Genomic DNA, 19,732 nt, shown 5'->3' with positions numbered 1-19,732 from the left:
TCAGGAGGCGTATTGTCATTCTAAGTGCTGACGCGAAGACGCCAGGGTAACCGAGCGCCAGCGTACTCGTCTGTCGTCTCTCTCCCCCCGACGAATGGCGACGCAGCGGCGCGGCGCCTCCGGCCGGCCGTCGGGCACGGACGGCTCCGATTTCTCCTACCGCATGGTCGTCGACTCCCGTAAGCACCTACCGCCCAAACCCCCAAACCCTCGCTTCCAACGCCTCGTTGACACCTCTCTCCTAACCTCTGCGATTCTCGCGATCTTGCAGGGTACCAGAGGGTCGCCGAGGGCAGATCCCGCCTCGCGCGCCTCATCCTTGTGCAGGTGACGGCACAGCTCGGATCCGGGACTAACTCCTCCATCTCTTGCCGTCGTTGGCGGTTCTTTGATCTGACGAGTGCCCGTGGTTTGTTTCCTGCAGGCACTGCACCAGGTAGCCGGGGACGCGCTGCTGCTGCTATCACTGTCCAAGGGGAAGGAGGTGAACAAGTTCGCCGCGCTGTCTGCGGCGGCGGGACTGCTGGCTATAGTGGTGGGGGAATTAGGTGATATACCTGTGTTAACCTCAATTATCCTGGTTCCATTCGTCCTTGTGTTTTCTACCAAAAAATCAATTAGATCGACCTACCTCTCGAGCCTCTACTGAAAAAATGCGGTAGTGCCTTACAACTTTACAAGTCCTAAGTTGAATAAAATGATCAATGGCACTGAATGGGCAGTGGCATAGGAAATTCTACATTAGTTGTCAACGTTCGGTTGGTCCACTTCTTGTTTAGGTGGTTGCTGATTAGCAAGATAGGAGAGAATTTGGATTGTCAACGTTCGGTTGATCCGCCTCTTGTTTAGGTGGTTGCTGATTAGCAAGATAGGAGAGAATTTGGATTAACTATTGAGGCATTTCAGCTGTATTTTGCCAGAACCAGCTAGCTGATTTGCTATATTCTGTTTGGCATCCATAGCAAGAAATTCTGCCCATAGTACTATATCCACTTGTACTCTTGGACACCATTGAATTAGAAATTTAGGATCAGCTGGTAGCTGTTAAAGCTCTACCACACCGTGAGCCTTCCAAACCTACCAGTAAATTGTATCAATCTCCAAAAAAAAAAGCTTATGATCTTTTCTCTGAACATCTTTGGCATATGGATAGCTAAAAGAAATAACACCTCCATTCATGTTTTTCACAATGGACAACCTTTTTCCAATCAATCACCCTTTGTCAGATTATTGATTGTATACTATTTGGTACTTCACAGGGCGAAGGCGGACTATGGCAGTGCTGCTTCGGCTTTACACGAGCTTGTCATCAATTGCCGTTGCATTCTCTGTGACGTGCATTATCCGCTCAGAATTGTTCTTGAAGGTTTGGGCTATGAAATTCAAAACTTAAAATTTTCAAATGATGTGTGTGAAGATGTATATCTTGGGAGTTTATTATTTTCTGCCTCTTGATGCTATCCAAGTAAAGCTTGAGTTCAACCTTCTTCAATTTTTTACGAAGCAGTCTGCCTCGTTAGACCATTACTTCATTTAAATTCAGTTGTATAGGTTTCGCTTAAACAGCAATTACATAGTCTTGTTGTTCTCACTTTAGTCCTGCCAATGCTGTTACCAACTTCCCAGAATCATGCTCAAGAGTCAAGATGGGCATGGGTAGTCCAACTGTGAACTAATCAAACATATAGTAGAAATTTTGCAAAACTTACCTATTTGAGGTAGATAACCCCTAGTTGAAGTCCCACCTGAGGAGTACATTTGCAAGAATGAGACTCAGAGGAGTTAACCTTGGGCCTGCACGGGCAGTGTTTGATACTTAACTGCAATGCAACATGGTCTTGGCTTGTTTTAAGTTAGATGCAAGAGCTGTCCATCCAAATTTGGACCTGGCTTGATTGTGCATCAAGTAGTGTCTTCATCTCGGTGGTTTATCCAGTCCCCAACAAAAGCTCTGACAAATAGAGGGCCAACTAAGTCTTTGGGATGATCCAGCTATTAGGAATCTGGATTCGCCATGTTGAGTAATGATATATTATCAGCATCACTGTATGTAAAGCACATAACAACATTAGATTTGAGAAGTTTGATAGTCAGTGAAAAGACAGTTAAGCCTGTTAGGCAGAAGAAAAATATCTGTAGATAGTCCCTCTACTTTTTCTTTAATAAAAAAGGGTAACTGATATTATCTGGACAGATGTGAAAGATGGTTGTCTCTTTCATGCCCACATGCCTGAGCTAGTTGACAGGTATAATGCGATACACATATCTTAATCTCAATAATGCCACCACTCAATAACTCAGGCCTGTACATTTCATCCTAAAATTAGCTATCATATTCATGCCAGAATTCTAGTGTCAGATAAACTCGAGTTAATCGTAGGTGTTGTCAATTTGTGGCCACTATTTTGTTTCGTTTCGCCTCGGTACCTCCTGCAGCTGGTGTGATTGGGTGATGCATCACTTTTGCACTTTGCAATTCCTTTTCCATGCCTTTGTGTATGAATTGGTCTTTGCTCAATGAAGTAATGATTGCAACTATCTTTTGGGAGTATGAATATCATCAACAATTTGCATTTGTTTTTGGCCTAGTTTATGAAGCAAAACACAGAAGCAATCACAAGCTATGAAATGTTTGATGCTGTTCGTGTTGCTCTTGGTAAGTTCCAGCTCCTGGATCTCTTTTTAAGTTATAGTCAAAGTATTTGTTTCTAACTTTGGGTCTACCCTCCATATTTTCAGGTATCCTGCTGCAAATGGTGGTCATAGCTACAACTACCAGACTTCTGCAGAATATGTCTCCTCCCAGGAGAGCTTCATGAATGCTATGATATTGTAGCTATGTGCTTGACCATTAGAAACGATACAAAACTTCGAGTTAAATATATGTTGAGATCAATAGACTTGTAACGAGGCAGCTGGTGTACAACCTTCTCAGCAATCATGAGTTTCTTGTTCTCCTTTTACTTCTTCCTTGCAGCTGGATCTGGAAAATTCATAGTGATCGATGCACTTTTTTTTTTTTGCAAGCTAGAAGGCTAATGAAACATTTCTGCGGATCAACTCAGCAATGATGTGTTGGTATTTTGTTATCATGTTTCTGTTGCGCTGACAGTTGCTACTCAGGCTAGTTCTTTCATATGGTGATTTGCTGATTGCTGAATTCAGCTCAACGTGTTCATTGCCATAGCATCTTGCTGAAAGCGCAAGATAACCGTCCAGCATCACCCGCAGAGTGCAAACTGTTGCAAATAATATTGATTTGACCTCGTCCAAAGCTGGAGGTGGGAAAAGTCCCGCGCATGCGTTAGTGGGCCATGCGGGACTTGCCCACGACGTGGGCACATCCCTGATATGGATGAAGTGGAGCTGCCCATCGTGGGGCTTCTTTAGGAGTTTATCTCCTAACCTTTTCTTACTGAGCCTATATATATGTAATCATCATTGATTAATAAAGACACCTGATTCACTGTTCATCTATATGTAATCATCATTGATTAATAAAGACACATGATTCACTGTTCATCTCTTTCCTCTCTCGAATCTTCCTCTGTTTACATTCACAACACGTTATCAGCACCTTAGTTCTCCACTGAGCAGAAGGAAGGAGTTCGTCGGAAGTCGCAGAGGATTCATACGGGAGTCGATCCGATGGATGAAGAGTTGTGCCTTGTGGACAGCTGTACCACAAATACTATACTTAGGGAGGTCAAATAGTTCCAAACTCTTACAAAGAGGGAGGGGCAAATTTTGACCATCGCAGGACGCGATGCTATGATAGTTGGTTCCGGCAGAGCCACCATCATACTTCCAATGGGTACACAAATTGATATCGAGGAAGCATTATTATATCTTGATTCAACACGTACCCTAATAAGTTATAGAGATATCCGTAAAAATGGGATTCATGTCGAAACACATGAAGAAAACAAAGATGAGTTTCTCATCTTGACTAAAGATAACGGATATGGCAAATAGACACTCGAAAAAGTGCCTTCTCTTTCGTCCGGATTGTACTACACATACGTCAAACCCGTACCACATGTTGCATACAAAGTGATTTTTTCAGAATGTGGACACATTCAAAACTTGGCATGATCGCCTTGGCCATCCCGGTGTCAGAATGATAAGAAAAATCATTAGCAATTCACATGGTCACGGTATGAGCAATAACAAATTCCCACAATCATCAGATTTTATGTGCACCTCATGTGCAACTGGGAAATTAATTTTGAGACCCTCACATCTCAAAATACAGGCTGAACCACTCAAGTTCCTTGAACGCATTCAAGGAGACATATGTGGATCTATTCAACCTTTATATGGACCTTTAAGGTATTTCATGGTTCTAATAGATGCATCCACAAGATGGTCTCATGTGTGTCTATTATCGACACAGAACCATGCTTTTGCAAAATTGATAGCACAAGTCATCAGACTTAGAGCAAATCAGCCTGAACACCGGATAAAATCAATTCAATGCAGCAGAATTTTCTTCCAAAGCCTTCAATGATTATTGTATGGCCTTAGGAATTGAAGTTCAACATTATGTACCATATGTCCATACACAAAAATGGTTTAGCTGAATCTCTCATCAAGAGAATAAAGCTTATTGCCATACCACTATTGCAAGATTGTAGTCTACCAACCTCATGTTGGGGTCACGCAGTCCTACATGCTGCGGACTTAATACAATTGCGCTCAACTCCATACCATGCAACCTCCCCATTGCAATTGGTTCGTGGTGATCCTCTAAGTATTTCCCATCTACGGAAATTCGATTGCACAGTATACGTACCGATCTCACCACCAAAGCGTACGACTATGGGCCCTCACAGGAAAATAGGGATCTATGTGGGGTATTTATCTCCGTCGATTATTAAATACCTGGAGCCCCTTACAGGGGACTTATTTACAGCCCGGTACGCTGATTGTATCTTCAACGAAGATCATTTCCCCGCATTAGGGGGAGAATTCAAGTATCACACTGAATACCAGGAAATAAATTGGGATGCCATAGACACCCTAAAGGAGGATCCTCGTACCAAAGAATCCGAACTTCAAGTTCAAAGGATTATTGATTTGCAAAATGCTGCAAACAATTTGCCAGATTCATTTATTGTTGACAAAAGTGTCACAAAATCCTACATTCCAGCAAGGAATGTGCAGGAAAGAGTAGAGGTACCAAATAAAACTATTCAACTATCTTCTCAGAATGAGAATGAGAGAAGTACGGAAAATCCTTGCAAGCGCATGAGGAAACAGAGGACAAAATCCTCTAAAACAGTAAATGCGACTCAACCTCAAGTTGAGATACAAAGAGTGGATTTACCCAATCCACCTCCCACATCAACAGTGCACTCAATTTCTGATGATGGGACATTGGAACGCCCCGACGCAATCGTATTGGGAAATACCGAGCTTTCAGCTGGGGTGCTTGAGATTTCCATAAACTATGTTGATTCTGGAGAATCATTTGATCGTAAGACTACAATTGTCGACATATACTTTGCCTCATCAGTTGCCGACACCATCCAAAATGATCCAGATCCAAATCCATGGTAGAATGCAAGAAGCGTTCAGACTGGAATAAATGGAAGGAAGCAATTGAAGCAGAGTTAGCCTCCCTCAAGAAAAGAGAGGTATTCTCATCAGTGATACCTACACCTCCAAAAATCTTTCCTGTGGGTTTTAAATGGGTTTTCGTCCGAAAGCGGAATGAAAACAACGAGGTGGTGAGATATAAGGCGAGGCTTGTAGCACAAGGGTTCACACAGAGACCTGGCATTGATTTCAATGAGACATACTCTCCAGTTATGAGTGGAATCACATTCCGATATTTAATATCGCTGGCAATCCAAAAGCGTCTATCTATGCAGTTGATGGATGTCGTGACTGCATATTTATATGGGTCACTAGATTTGAATATATATATGAAGGTTCCTGATGGAATCTCTATACCAAATGAAAGCGCAAATCACAACATGTATTGTGTAAAACTTAAAAGATCATTATATGGTCTTAAACAGTCGGGAAGAATGTGGTACAACCGACTGAGCGAGTACCTTCTGCAGAAGGGATACTCCAACAATGGTGATTGTCCATGCGTCTTCATCAAGAGATCCCCTACGGGGTTTTGCATTATATCCGTGTATGTAGATGACTTAAACATCATTGGCAACACACAAGATATTGATGAAGCCCGAAATCATCTTAAGATGGAATTCGAGATGACGGATTTGGATAAAACCAAATTTTGCTTAGGTTTACAAATCGAGCACCTTCACTCGGGATTTTAGTGCACCAGTCTGTTTATGTCCAAAAGGTATTGGAGAAATTCAATATGGATAAATCATATCCAATAAAGACTCCCATGGTTGTTCGATCTCTTGATCGAGAAAATGATGTTTTCCGACCACGAGAGGAAGGGGAAGAGGTACTGGGTCCAAAATACCCTTATCTCAGTCTCGTTGGAGCACTCATGTATCTTGCAAACAGTACCAGGCCTGACATTGCTTTCGCAGTGAATCTGTTGTCAAGACATAGTGCCGCCCCAACAAAGCGCCATTGGACCGGAGGAAAGCAAATCCTTAGGTATTTGAATGGCACTAAAGACCTTGGATTATTCTTTCAGAAAACCCAAGACTCCAATTTAGTTGGATACACGGATGCTGGCTATATGTTTGATCCCCACAATGCCAGATCACAGACAGGATTTGTATTCCTACATGGTGGAACAACCATATCATGGAAATCATCTAAACAAACAATGGTGGCCACCTCCACGAATCATTCTGAGATCATTGCACTATATGAGGCATCACGTGAATGCGTGTGGCTTCGCAGAATGATAAACCACATAGAGCAATCTTGTGGTATTGGTCCCATTGAATCACCCACCATTATCTATGAAGATAATGCTGCTTGTGTTACACATATGAAAAATGGCTACATCAAGAGCAATATCACTATGCATATTGCTCCCAAGCTATTTTATCCACATGAGCTTCAGCTAAGTGGAGATATAAATATCTTGCAGACAAAGTCTTGCGATAATCTCGCCGACCTCTTCACCAAGTCCCTACTATCTTCCTCATTCGAGAAATGCGTTAAGGGCATTGGTATGAGATGTTTTCGAGATTTGCAAGCTTAAGGGGGAGTCCCCTTGAATGATGAGCCTAGTTGACAACATCACATTGTACTCCTTTTGTTTTATGAGTTTTACCATAAGGTTTTCTCATATTAAATTTTAATGAGGCAATGGGTAGCACAAAAGATGTCATATCCCATTTTTCCCCCATAGGGTTTTTCTAGGGATATACAAGGCATAAGTTACTCCTTCAACCTTACAGGTTTATAACAGAGTAATCATAACATAATCTATTCCTAATTTTTCCCACAGGTTTTTTTTTTCAAAGGAGTAGAATTACAACTTAATCAAGCTTGAACTCGATCAAGGGGGAGTGTTGCAAATAATATTGCTTTGACCTCGTCCAAAGCTGGAGGCGGAAAAAGCCCCGCGCATGCGTTAGTGGGCCATGCGGGACTTGCCCACGACATGGGCACATCCCTGATATGGACGAAGTAGAGCTGCCCATCGTGGGGCTTCTTTACGAGTTTATCTCCTAACCTCTTCTTACTGAGCCTATATATATATATATATGTAATCATCATTAATTAATAAAGACACCTGATTCACTGTCCATCTCCTTCCTCTCTCGAATCCTCCTCTGTTTATATTCACAACACAAACCATCGATTTGGACCTGTATACGAAAGGATGCCAATAGTACGATCTGTATGCTGTACAAATATGACTCTTGATGGTGACTTGAAACTGCTCCTATCCGTTGTTGGTTTGCTGCGTTTTTCATGCCTAGTGAATTTACAGTTGATTGGAATGTGCGCTTTGGAGGGAAGTCTGGATGCTTTCGCGGGTCACCTTTCACTCTGCTGTTACTGACCAGTTCTCGGCTGCTCGGGCGTTGAAAAGGCTTCGGTGTGTGCAGTGTAACCGTATCAAGACAAAAGTTTACTAGAGCTGTGCCTCATGCCATGGAGTATGGATGACTACCCAAAGGAGTTCTTGCTTGCACTCAACCAATAAGTTTCGTCTGGTTTAATTTGTAGCTGTCTCGGTCACCGGTCTTGTGCGGTACTCAGCAGTAGTTGATCATCCGAGCAGTAAGAATGGATAGCCACTGTATGTCTCTCAACACCAATCTACTGCTTAAAGCTCACTGCACACATGACAGCAGAGTATCTATTCTTGTTGATCTGAGTGGTAGATACAGATCTCTTAAATTCTTAATTCAATATTAGCTGCAGATATCGAAAGTAACATGATCCCAGTTTTTTTGAGGAAAACATGATCCCAGTTTTAATACCGGATGGTCGTTTTCTCGTCGCATCAGTATTTAGAAAACTGAATAACAATTAACAAGGCATAAAATTCCATGGACGGGACACACAGAACTAAGCACTGTCCGGGCACGGGTGCGGTACGCGACAATGAATCCGTGATTTTTCCATTGCCAAATGCCAACCACCAATACATCAGAATCAGATACGATCATGCTACTAATCACTATGATCTCAGACAACAAACATCACACAGATCAGAAACGTATACTGTATATAGTAGGAAAACGTATACGTAAGTATGCACAAGGCAACCCACCACATGCTACACACGTGCACACACCACCACCTACGGTATCTGCTTGACCATGGCGTTGACGATGCCGAGCGCGTTGGCCGTGAGGTGGGAGACGCCGACGAGGTGGCCGCGCACGGCCTCCCTGACGCCGCCGCCGCCCGCGGCCTCCGCCTTGAACCCCTCGACGCACATGTCGTCGTTGGTCAGCGCGGCGCTCGCCCACGTCTGCACGCTGTCGAGCTGGAACCTCACGTCCCGGCTGCTGCTCCCGGTCGACCCGGTCCCGGCCTGCTGCCCGCTCCTCCCCTTCCAGAGGCGCGCCATGGCGTCCACCGCCTGCTCCAGCAGGTCCTCGGCGTCCCCGAGCATGCTGACGCAGTCCCGCGCGGCCTCGGCGCCCAGCGGCGCCAGGTGGCCCGCGCCCGCCATCGCCTTCATCGCGGCCGTCGCCGCCCGCGCGCCGCCCAGCGTCACCGTCAGCGCCGCCCACGACAGGTGCGCCGGGCTGGACCCCACCGCCGCCGCGTACGGGGCCAGCGTCGCCTCGCACAGCGCCGGGTACTCCGTCCCCGCGCACCACGACTTGATGAAGCCCGGCAGCGGCAGGGCGTCGCCGGAGGAAGGCGCTGGCCGCGCCGCGGTGGCGCCGCACCAGCAGCAACACGAGAGCAGCACCAGAAGAAGCGCCGGCAGCGTCGGGGCGGCGGCGCTACGTCGTCGCTCCGGTGCCATGGCTAACTAAGCAACGTCGTAAAGCTCTTGAGTGGCGCACGGGTTTCGGAGTTTGCGTGGACGAAGCACGGGATACGCATCGGGCGCGAGGTTATATAGGGGCGAGAGGAGAAGGTCGCGGCGTGCACCGGTGCACGTATAGCTGGCGGCTAGCTCGACCGGCTCGTCATCTCTGGCCAGAATACGCGACGCCCGGCCGGCCGTCGAACTGTGATTCACATTGAACGACGACGCCATGGCGTCGCTGTGAGGCCAGGTGGGCACTGGCCAGATCAGAAAGAAAAAAAAAATGGCGCGCACGGCGGGGGTTGCCTTTGCCTTGCTGTATTGTTGCCAGGCTGATGTGGCTGCTACGGCCTACGGGGTTCAATCAAAATGCATGGAGAAGGAGCGCGCGGGGATGTGCCCAAGCTAGGCTGCTTTCAGGGTGCGCGGGACCGAATCAATGGCGGTGGGGCTTTTCTGCTTGAGATGGATATTTTAAATCCAGTTTATGGTCAAAATAAGTTGGAATAAGAAGCCAAATGGTATGTTTTTTTACCGCGCTTCTCCCGACCACCTCCATTTGTATTAAAACGCAGAAGCTAGGTTAGATAAGAAGCACTATTTCAATATTTATATAATTTATATTTCAATATTTATATAATTTATATGATAAGCGCTTCTCCGACCGCGGTTCGGCCATCATGGCTTCGCCGCCGGTTGGGCTCGAGGCCGGATCGGTGGCGCGTCCGGAGATTTTACGTGGCGGCTAGCCGACTAGCCATCGCCAGACTGCGACGCGGCCGGGGGGTCCCGGCCCTGGAATACGACAGGGGCGGGAGACCGATCAAATCCCAGGAGAGCGCGCGCGGACGACGTGCCAAAAGGCTGGTGGGGACAGTCGTGACGCGAGGATCCTTTCAGGGTGTGGGGGACCGAATCAACGGCGCTTGGCGTATCTGCCATTCGAGATCGCCGTCGGCCCATGGCCGCCGCTTCCGGCGCTCGAACCGGACAAGAGTACAAGACACTGGGGCAGTGGGACTGGGACCAGCTGTGCCGTTTCGTCAGTTGTGCGCAACCAACCGGTAAACGGGGAAAATTTAGGACCAATCACATCGGATGTTTGATACTAATTAGAAGTATTAAATATAAATTAATTATAAAACAAATTGTACAGATGGAGACTAATTTGCGAGATGAATCTATTAAGCCTAATTAGTCCATGATTTGACAACATGATGCTACAGTAAACATGTGCTAATGATGGATTAATTAGGTTTAATAGATTCGTCTCGTGAATTAGCCTCCAACTATATAATTAGTTTTATAATTATGTCATGTTTAATCCTCCTAATTAACGTCCGAATATTCGACGTGACATAAATTTTAATCCGGACTAAAGAACCAAACATCCCCTAATTTATGGACGACCTAAGCATTCCCGACAGCCCGTGGGCTGTCCTCCGCGTCTAGTTCTCAAATCACTAGAAAAAAAAACATATAAAACTTATGCACACAAAATTTATACACAAATTTTAAACAAAACTATTTGCATGCAAAATTTCTAATCGAACTTTGTAGAAAAAATTTGTGAAAAAATCAGTAGGAAAAATTTTGGACAAAAAGTTTTGAAGAAAATTTAGGAAGGATATGATCCCAAAAAAATTGAAACAAACTAAGCAAAACTTTATCAAAAAAATTGGAAACAAAAAATTAGAGAAAAATTTTCAAGAAAAAGGAAAAAACAAATTGGCCATGCCGGCGACGGCGGCGGGCGAGCTCGCCTCGAGCCCACACCGGCACCACCATCGCCGTCGGGGGAGCTTGCCTCGAGGGACCGCACGTCGCCGCCACCGGCGGACAAGCTCGAGCCCGCACCGGCGCTCCTGGCGATGGGGGAGCCCACCGAGGGGGCCCGTGCGCCGCCACCGCCGGCGGATGAACTCATCTCGGGCCCGTCGGCGCCGCCCCCTCCGCCGGAAGCTGGTGGTCAGAGAGGAGAGCTGCTGGCCAGAGAGGAGGGGCAAAGGGAAAAGCGAATGGAGGAGATAGGGAAGCTGACCGGCTGCTAAGAGCAAGTATAATAGCAGGGATTGTAAGTAGATGAATGTTGAGGTGGAGGAGAGAGGAGAAGTGTAAATTACAGTCCGTTTAGATACAAGAACCAAGAAATTTTATGAGAGAGATAAGTGGACCTTATATTAATATTGAAGAGCTCACTAGTATACGGGTGAGAGCCAGCTGCCGATAGGTTGAAGTGGGCCTCACCACGTGCGGATGAAGAAGAGAATGGGAAAGGAGCACCGGACGGAAAGACATGAGCGGTCGACCGTGGATTCAGCACTGCGGCACTGTACTCGACGCGGAGAACATAAGCTGAGAGAGATGAGATCGGACCTCTCGATTTAGTTGAGCTAAACAATTGGTACAGTGATCAATCCTCTATTTCCAAGCAGCCGTTCTTCGATGCTGCCAAAGATATTGGAGCTGATATATGATATTTGATCACCCATCATGTCTTTCTATTAGGCCCTAGATCAACATCACAATTATGGATTTATAGGTGAAGATCGCTGTTCACGCAACTTGCTCTCGTGCGGAATGCATAGCATGTATGGCTGGTGTTGACTCCATCGTACTGGGTAGGGGAACTACTTTGGGAGCGAGAGCAACACTAATGAGGTCAACATGGCACTGTCTATTACTTTCTCCGTCCCAAATTACTACTTATTGTAACTTTTTTAAATACATAGCATTTGATGTGTATCTAGATATATATTATATCTAAATAGATAGCAAAAGTTATGTATTTAAAAAAATCAAAACGAATAGTAATTTGGGAGGGAGGGAGTATATTGCAACAACAGATCTATCACAAATGCCTCGTGTTGATGAGAACATAAATGGACTTTGATCTTTTGGATGTAAAGTTTTAATTTTTTTTGAAGGTTTGGAAAATAAGCTGATTTTGAAAATTCACAATGTGTTTAGATGGAGTATTAGGGTTTTAAAAGTATGACATTACTAAAAAATTATTTTTTGTGGGGAGTTTAAGAAACTCCACGTGGCACCTATTTTTTCCGAACCTTTATTTTTTGTACACTTCTAGTTTAAAAACTAAATTAACAAGTTCAACAAGCTGAGACGACTTGGAAGATATATCGCCATATCCGTCAAGGGTACGTGTGTTTGATATACTAATAAGATATGGTCATTGTAATCCTTTCGTCTTGGTATATTATTATGTTGGGGGGTGAATTTATAATTTTAGTCTTACGATCAAGGGCAAGAATATTGGACTGTGATCTTACGGCCAAAATTGGCTGTAGATGAGGGTCGGTTGCCAAACCAACCCAATACCCTGACCGAGGGCAACTGACTTACAAGTGTTGGTCTTCCAGTGAGCAGCGATTCTATAAAACGGGAAGGTCCTACATAAGGAACGGGAAGGTCTCTTCTTCAGCAGGCCTCCATGCTGGACAAGGTGCCTCAAGATGTCTCTGGTAATCCTCTCTCTGATGATGAACTTCGACGGAGTTCCAGGACTGCCAAGCACAATAATGGCTTTAAAGCTTCAGGTTGTAAGGACAGAAATTGCATTGGTTGCTCGGTTAAACCACCGTTATTGACACAGTCAGTGATTCGCAACCTGGGAGAGTCATTCTGTAACATTGATTCTACAAAGTTATCAGTGGTGGCTCTGAATAAGAAATCAAAGCCTGCAGCTCCCCCTGGTGGAAGTAAGCCGGCCAAGAAGAAATCTGACAAAGACAAAAATTATGATGCCAATGTTCCAAAGGATCAGAAGAAGAAGCCAAGAAAGTAGTGTTCTTGGAGGGGGGAATAGTAACTTTATTTTGCTTCTGAAGCATACAGAAGGCCTCTTTTGTTATGTACCTATGGGCTTTTATCATTCTGGAAGTAATTTTCTTTTGTGTCTGTGTACTGATGTTATTCATACAGTACTAAGGTTGCTGAACTCTTGCCTTATATCTCTTAATGAATTATAGTCCTAACAAAAGGATCTGGAAGGTTTTGTGCTGGAATGTTAGAGGAATTAATTCTGACAAAAAGTGGCATTCAGTTAAAGATAAAATTTCTGAAAGTAATTCTGACATCATTTGCCTCCAGGAAACAAAAAGAGCAGCCTTTGACAGTGCATTCGTCAAAAATTTTTGCCCCACCTCTTTTGATAAATTTGAGTTTTTGCCTTCACAAGGGGCTTCTGGTGGTCTTGCAATGGAAATCTTCTGTGTTTCATGGTGAACTAGTGTTCATGAATCAATATGCTATTTCAGTGAAGTTCTCCTCCAATCTTACTGACTGGGAATGGATTTTGACAAATGTTTATGGTCCCTGTTCTGTAGAGGGGAAACTTGCGTTTATTCAGTGGTTTGAGAATATACGAATGCCAGATGATTTTGATTGGTTAGTGGTGGGGGATTTTAACCTCATAAGGGAGCCATCCAACTGAAACAAGCCTGGGGGTAACCATAATGACATGTTTCGTTTCAATGAGGCTATTAGCAAGCTTAGCTTAGTGGAGATTCCTCTGAAATCAAAACGCTTTACATGGTCAAATAAACAACAAGTGCCTCTGTTAGAAAGGTTAGACTAGTTTTTCACATCTAACTCCTGGGTTCTTAACCATCCAAACACTTTGGCCTACCCCTTGGTGATGGAAACTTCAGATCACTCCCCTTGTGTAATCAGTATCGCTTCTGCTATTCCGAAGAGCAAGCTCTTTAGATTCGAGAACTATTGGCTTGAACATGATCAGTTCATGAATATAGTTTCACATGGCTGGTCGGTCCCCATACAGGCAACTGATAAAGCAAAAATTATTACTCAGAAGTTCAAGAATCTCAGAAGAGTGCTAAGGGCATGGCAGTCTCAACTCTCAAATCTAAAGTCCCTGCTATCCAATGTGAAGTTGTCACTCTTATTCATGGAACTAATTGAGGAATATAGAGATTTGTCTCTTATGGAGTGGAATTTCAAGGTCCTGTTACAGGAACAGTTGCAAACATTACTCAAGCAGCAAAATATCTATTGGAAACAACGAGGCTCAATCAAATGGATCAAGTTTGGTGATGAGTCAACGAAATTCTTTCATGCAAATGCTTCCATCAAGCATGGTAAAAGCTATATTAGATCTCTAGCAGACTTAACAGGGACACCGAAATATAATCATTTGGAAAAAGAAGCAATTCTCTGGGATGCATACAAGGAACGTTTGGGTACTTCTGAATACAATTCTATGGTTTTTGATCTACAGCTTCTTTTGCACCAAGGGCAAGATCTGTCCTGCCTGGAGGAACCTTTTTCTCATGCAGAGATAGATTCTGTTATCAACCTTATGCCGAATGATAAGGCGCCAGGTCCAGATGGTTTTAATACAACCTTCATAAAGAGGTGCTGGTCGATCATCAAGCAGGATTTCTATGATCTTTGTGATGCTTTCTACTCTGGCACAGTGTCCCTACGGAGTATAAATGGATCTCTGATAACTTTGATACCTAAAGTGGAAGGGGCAGCTCATGTATCGGACTATAGACCTATATCCCTTTTGAACACCTCTATGAAGCTTCTGACCAAGTTGTTGGCTAATAGATTGCAATCTGTGATCACATCTCTTGTGCATGTGAACCAGTATGGTTTCATCAGGACCAGAACGATACAAGACTATCTTGTGTGGGCATTTGAATACCTTCACTTATGCCATAAATCTAGAAAGGAGATAGTCATCCTCAAGCTTGATTTTGAAAAAGCATTTGATAAGATTGAGCACCAGGCCATGTTGGCAATCATGAAGCATAAAGGCTTTGGAGACAGATGGATTCATTGGATGGAACAAATCTTTGCCTCTGGTACTTCATCAGTTCTTTTGAATGGTGTCCCTGGGAAAAGGTTTGAATGCAAAAGAGGAGTCCGGCAAGGAGACCCCCTTTCACCCCTTCTTTTTGTCCTAGGGGCTGACTTACTACAAACTATTGTAAATTGCTCCAAAGATCAAGGCCACCTCACATTACCAGTACCTCTGACATACAGCTCGGATTTCTCTATTTTGCAATATGCTGATGATACCCTAATAATCATGGAGGGATGTCCTAATCAACTGTTACATTTGAAGCAGCTACTTCACAATTTTGCTCTGTCCACTGGACTAAGGGTCAACTTCTGTAAATCAATGATGGTACCCATTAATATCACAGATGAAAGATTGCAATTCCTATCACAGACTTTTGGATGTGCTATTGGTTCTCTCCCATTTACCTATTTAGGACTTCCACTTGGCCTTACCAAGCCAAAAATTGAGGAATTCCTGCCTATGGTCACAAGATGTGAACGGAGATTGGTATCCACATCAAAATTTCTGTCAGACGCAGGGAGGCTTCAACTGACAAACTCAATTTTTACAGCCATGCCAATGTTTCATATGTGCACTTTCCAGCTACCCAAGACAGTATATAAACAAGTGGACAAATATAGAAAATGTTGCCTCTGGAGAAAGTCTGATGTAAATAATAGGCAACCTCCAAAGGCTGCCTGGGACCTTGTTTGTCTCCCAAAGAAAGAGGGTGGCCTTGGGGTGTTAAATCTTAGGACCCAGAATGAAGCTCTTCTTCTTAAGTACCTTCACAAGTTCCTGAATAAATCAGATATACCATGGGTACACCTAATTTGGGAGAAATATTATGCTTCTGGCAGGTTACCAGGACAAGTCCGAAAAGGATCATTTTGGTGGAAGGATGTTGTGAAACTCTTGGACAAATTCAAAGGTCTAGCATCTGTAACTGTGCATAGTGGTCAGACCTGTCTCCTCTGGCATGATTTGTGGAATAATAAGATCCCAGCACAAGAGTATCCACACTTATTCTCATTCACTACAAAGGTTGATATATCTGTTAGGAAAGCTTATCACCTGCCTAACTTGCACCAACTTTTTAATTTGCCTCTATCATCTCAAGCTCTGGATCAGCTTCTTCAATTAGGAACAGATCGAAATGGAATCCAATTTAATGAAGATCATGATTGTTGGACATATATTTGGGGCAATTCTCACTTTTCATCATCAAAAGCATATCATGTTCTGTCTGGCCATCGTCATGTGCATCCGGTTTTTGGATGGCTTTGGAAGTCTCGCTGTCAAAGTAAGCACAAGTTTTTCTTCTGGCTCCTTCTTAATGACCGGCTAAGTACCCGAAATGTGCTTCGAAGAAAACACATGATTTTGCCCTCCTATTCTTGTATCTTGTGTTCACAGTATAGTGAGGAAACCTTGTTCCACCTTTTACTGCAATGTCCCTTTGCTCAAGAGTGCTGGATCAATATCAGTCTTTTTGCTAACCTGGATGAGGAGCCTTACACAATTCTTACAAGCTTCAAAGCTCAGTTACAAGTCCCTTTTTTTTATGGAAATCATTGTGCTCATGAGTTGGTGTATTTGGATGGCAAGAAATGATTGGATTTTCAGGAATATCACTCCCTCCATCCAGGATGCAATGAGGAGGTTTCGGATTGTTTTTACTCAAGTTGTTCTACGAGTAAAAGAGGCTTGGAAACAACCAATGTTTGAATGGCTAGAGCACTCATTGTAATTTTACTGATTTTCTTTCTCTCCTTCTTTGTTTCCTGATCTGTATCTGTACTTTTCTTGCTTTCTTTAATATATATATCCAGCAGGGGATAATCATCCCCTCCTGTTTCATAAAAAAAAGAAGATTAGAAGCCTGTTGCCCAAGCTACCGATCCAGCTTATCCTTGAAGTACTAGGAAGGAAGGACCGAGCACCCCGTTTCCTTCGTGCACAAGCATGACGCGGAGATGGGTTCATCATCGAACTATGGTGTGTTCACCTAAAATCGCACACACTAATTAATTATTGTCAGAATACAAGGATGTACTACCTCCGTTTCAAATTGTACGTCGTTTTAGTATTTGTAGGTTCATAAATTTTGCTACGTGCTGGTGCCATGGCTACGACGTTTAGCTGCTACGTGCCAACGTGTTTGGTACTGTCTCCCAGTGGCGCACGACGGCAGGAGCTCTCAAGGGTAGAGCAAGTGCGGGATGCGGGCACGGGTGTTTTGTAGGGCAGCAAGCAGGATCACCATGACACCATGTGCAAGATCAACACCACACTGCTGGTAGGTGCTTAGATGGTGGTTGCCTGGGTACCCGCCGGGCTCACAAATGTTCGGCATCGTATCATTTCACGCGAAGGCCGACGTGCTGGGAGATTTCGCGTAGGGCCTCGACGTCGCGGCTCGCGACGTTGGCCGGAACGGCAGTGCAAGCAAGCCGACGCCTGGGCACGCGCGCGGTGGCGGCGGTTGCCTTGCTGTTTCGTCGGCGGCCGGGCCTGGGCAGGCTGCTACGGGGATGGCGTGCATGGCGGCTGCTGGCGGCTAACCGTGAGGTTCCTTTGCAGGGTGTGGACGTGTGGTGGGACCTGATCAATGGCGTTCCCGTCTCATCTTCCAGGTCGCCATCGCCGCCGGCTGGACAGGAGCTAGCCGTGGGCCATATCACTGTGTCGTTTGGCTTGGCGTTCCGGCTGCGTGCACGTACTGTAGCCGCGATGCGACCGATGGTTTCGTCTGTTGCGCGCCACCGATAACGGGAGAACTGAATCGCACTCGCTGCTCCCGGTCGACATGGCGAATCAGAGACTCCATCGCCGCGAGGGGAGATGCTGATACTTTCCCCGGAAGAAGAGCGCAAACTATCATTTGATTCGTTCATTTCCACTTGGCGGTAGCGGAATCAGTATTCAGTCTCTGGATTGGCTGCGATGTGATGGATTTCCATTATTAGGCCTTAGATTAGATCAGCATCACAATCATAGCGATAGTCGCTGTTCATGCAACTTGTTCTCCTGCAGAGATGCAGAGCACGTATGACTGGTGTCGGCTCATCAATCATACCGTACGCCTAGTCGTGGGGTACGGTGGCTGCTTTGGCAACCAAGCTGCGACGAACACGACGACACTGTGTGTCACAGAATTATCCACAACTTGCGAGCGCACGAGTTGCCAACGGAACGTGCCCGGTCATTGGTTCAGTGAGTGTATGATGTGTATTCAGGTGCAGACCGCAGGGACTACTTCAGGGCCAGAGATGGATTTTTTTTTTCTCGGATGGGTAGCTGCCGGATGGATACATGAAAAGCGATGGACCTGTCACGGTCACTACTGCCGTTGGATTGGATGGAAACAGAAATGGGGCTCACCATTCCGCAATTTGCTTGTTCATCGGTAGCTACGTTTGGCCCGGATTATCCTAGCCCGGATCCTTGCCACTGTGGGCAGCGACAGCTTCGTCAGTCGCAATGGATACTGCATGATCAACAGAAGCAGAGAGTGGCTTGTGTTGGCGATTGCTATGTCTTACCGGTAGTCCGGTATCGACGAGGCGACGACATGCGCACGTCCTGCAAGCATAGGAGGAGAAAACGTCATCTAGACACTCCTATGATCGATCCTATCCACCTTCGATTTCTGCGTGTAAATGTGTAATACAAGCATCTCTGAGGCAACTAAACGTGAATGTCAGAGATATCAGATCAAGACTGAACTTCGAGGCTGCTATCTCTGACATCAACGATCCAAATACTGTTCTATACCCCCTAAATCAGGTCGTATTATTCTCCGCGATCCAAATATTTATTTTGAGGTGCAACACTACAAGAATCTTAACACGAAAAATCTACTGATGAACGTGTATACTGTTGCTGAATGAACATTGGCTTTTGATGACAACTGCCAATTCGGAAAAAGTTTTGAAAGCCTTTATTATACTCCTTCGATCTTGTCTTTGTACGTGCGTGAGTATGCACCATTCTGACTCAGAATGGTGCAGCATGGCTGCTGCTACGGCGCGTCGATCAGAGGCTGCAGGTGGTGCACGGCCGGCGCGGTGGCGGCACCGCCGTCGCCGCCGCCACGGCAGCGTGGCTTGCACCCGGGCCACGGGAAGACGCCCCCTCGCACGGGCACACGGGGGCCGCAGCGAGACTCGTGTTCCAGGTCCCGCCTCTGCTCAGGGCTGAGCGCAGAAGGCTGGTGGCGAGGCCTGAACGCCCGCCTCCCCGGCGCCACCGCGATCCCGCCGGCGACCTCGTCCTCGGCCCATCCCAGTGTACCTGCCACGGCCGTCGGCGCCTCCGCCGGCGAGTCCGCATGCCAGCTGTCGCCGCCGACGGCTGGGTCAAGCAATGCCGGATCGGCCGACGCCGGTGAGAGCAGGAGAGCCACGGCGCACACGGACAGGAGGGGGAGCATCGCACGAGCTCGTGAGGCATGCATAGTGGCGTTTGTGGCTCTTGCCAGCCTTTTTCTTGCTGTGTTGGATCGA

The 19,732-nt window shown here is 45.5% G+C and overlaps 2 protein-coding genes across 2 annotated transcripts; one reads left to right on the top strand and one right to left on the bottom strand.

Moving 5' to 3' along the window:
* Positions 1–15: 15 nt before the first annotated feature.
* On the top strand, positions 16–2,963 carry LOC117839212 (uncharacterized). The gene is made up of 6 exons (XM_034719488.2): positions 16–179; positions 272–327; positions 425–548; positions 1,260–1,366; positions 2,590–2,656; positions 2,740–2,963. The coding sequence occupies exons 1-6, from the start codon at positions 95–97 to the stop codon at positions 2,817–2,819; spliced, it is 519 nt and encodes a 172-aa protein (XP_034575379.1). The 5' UTR covers positions 16–94; the 3' UTR covers positions 2,820–2,963.
* Positions 2,964–8,499: 5,536 nt separating this feature from the next.
* LOC117836490 (21 kDa protein) lies at positions 8,500–9,726 on the bottom strand. Its single transcript, XM_034715928.2, has one exon. It carries the CDS (start codon positions 9,386–9,388, stop codon positions 8,708–8,710), a length of 681 nt encoding a protein of 226 aa, XP_034571819.1. The 5' UTR covers positions 9,389–9,726; the 3' UTR covers positions 8,500–8,707.
* Between the last annotated feature and the right edge of the window lie 10,006 nt (positions 9,727–19,732).

This window comes from Setaria viridis, chromosome 9, assembly GCF_005286985.2.
Source record: "Setaria viridis chromosome 9, Setaria_viridis_v4.0, whole genome shotgun sequence".
Taxonomy (NCBI): Eukaryota; Viridiplantae; Streptophyta; class Magnoliopsida; order Poales; family Poaceae; genus Setaria; species Setaria viridis.
The sequence above is the reverse complement of the archived record's forward strand: the minus strand, read 5'-3'. Positions and strand labels throughout refer to the sequence as shown.

What these genes read in the sequence shown, in the direction of transcription:
- LOC117836490 (XM_034715928.2), bottom strand. Translation starts at nt 9,388, where the DNA reads ATGGCACCGGAGCGACGACGTAGCGCCGCCGCCCCGACGCTGCCGGCG.
- LOC117839212 (XM_034719488.2), top strand. Translation starts at nt 95, where the DNA reads ATGGCGACGCAGCGGCGCGGCGCCTCCGGCCGGCCGTCGGGCACGGAC. An exon ending in CCGCATGGTCGTCGACTCCC is followed by an intron (nt 180 to 271) that starts GTAAGCACCTAC and finishes GCGATCTTGCAG; the next exon opens with GGTACCAGAGGGTCGCCGAG. An exon ending in TGCTGTTCGTGTTGCTCTTG is followed by an intron (nt 2,657 to 2,739) that starts GTAAGTTCCAGC and finishes CCATATTTTCAG; the next exon opens with GTATCCTGCTGCAAATGGTG.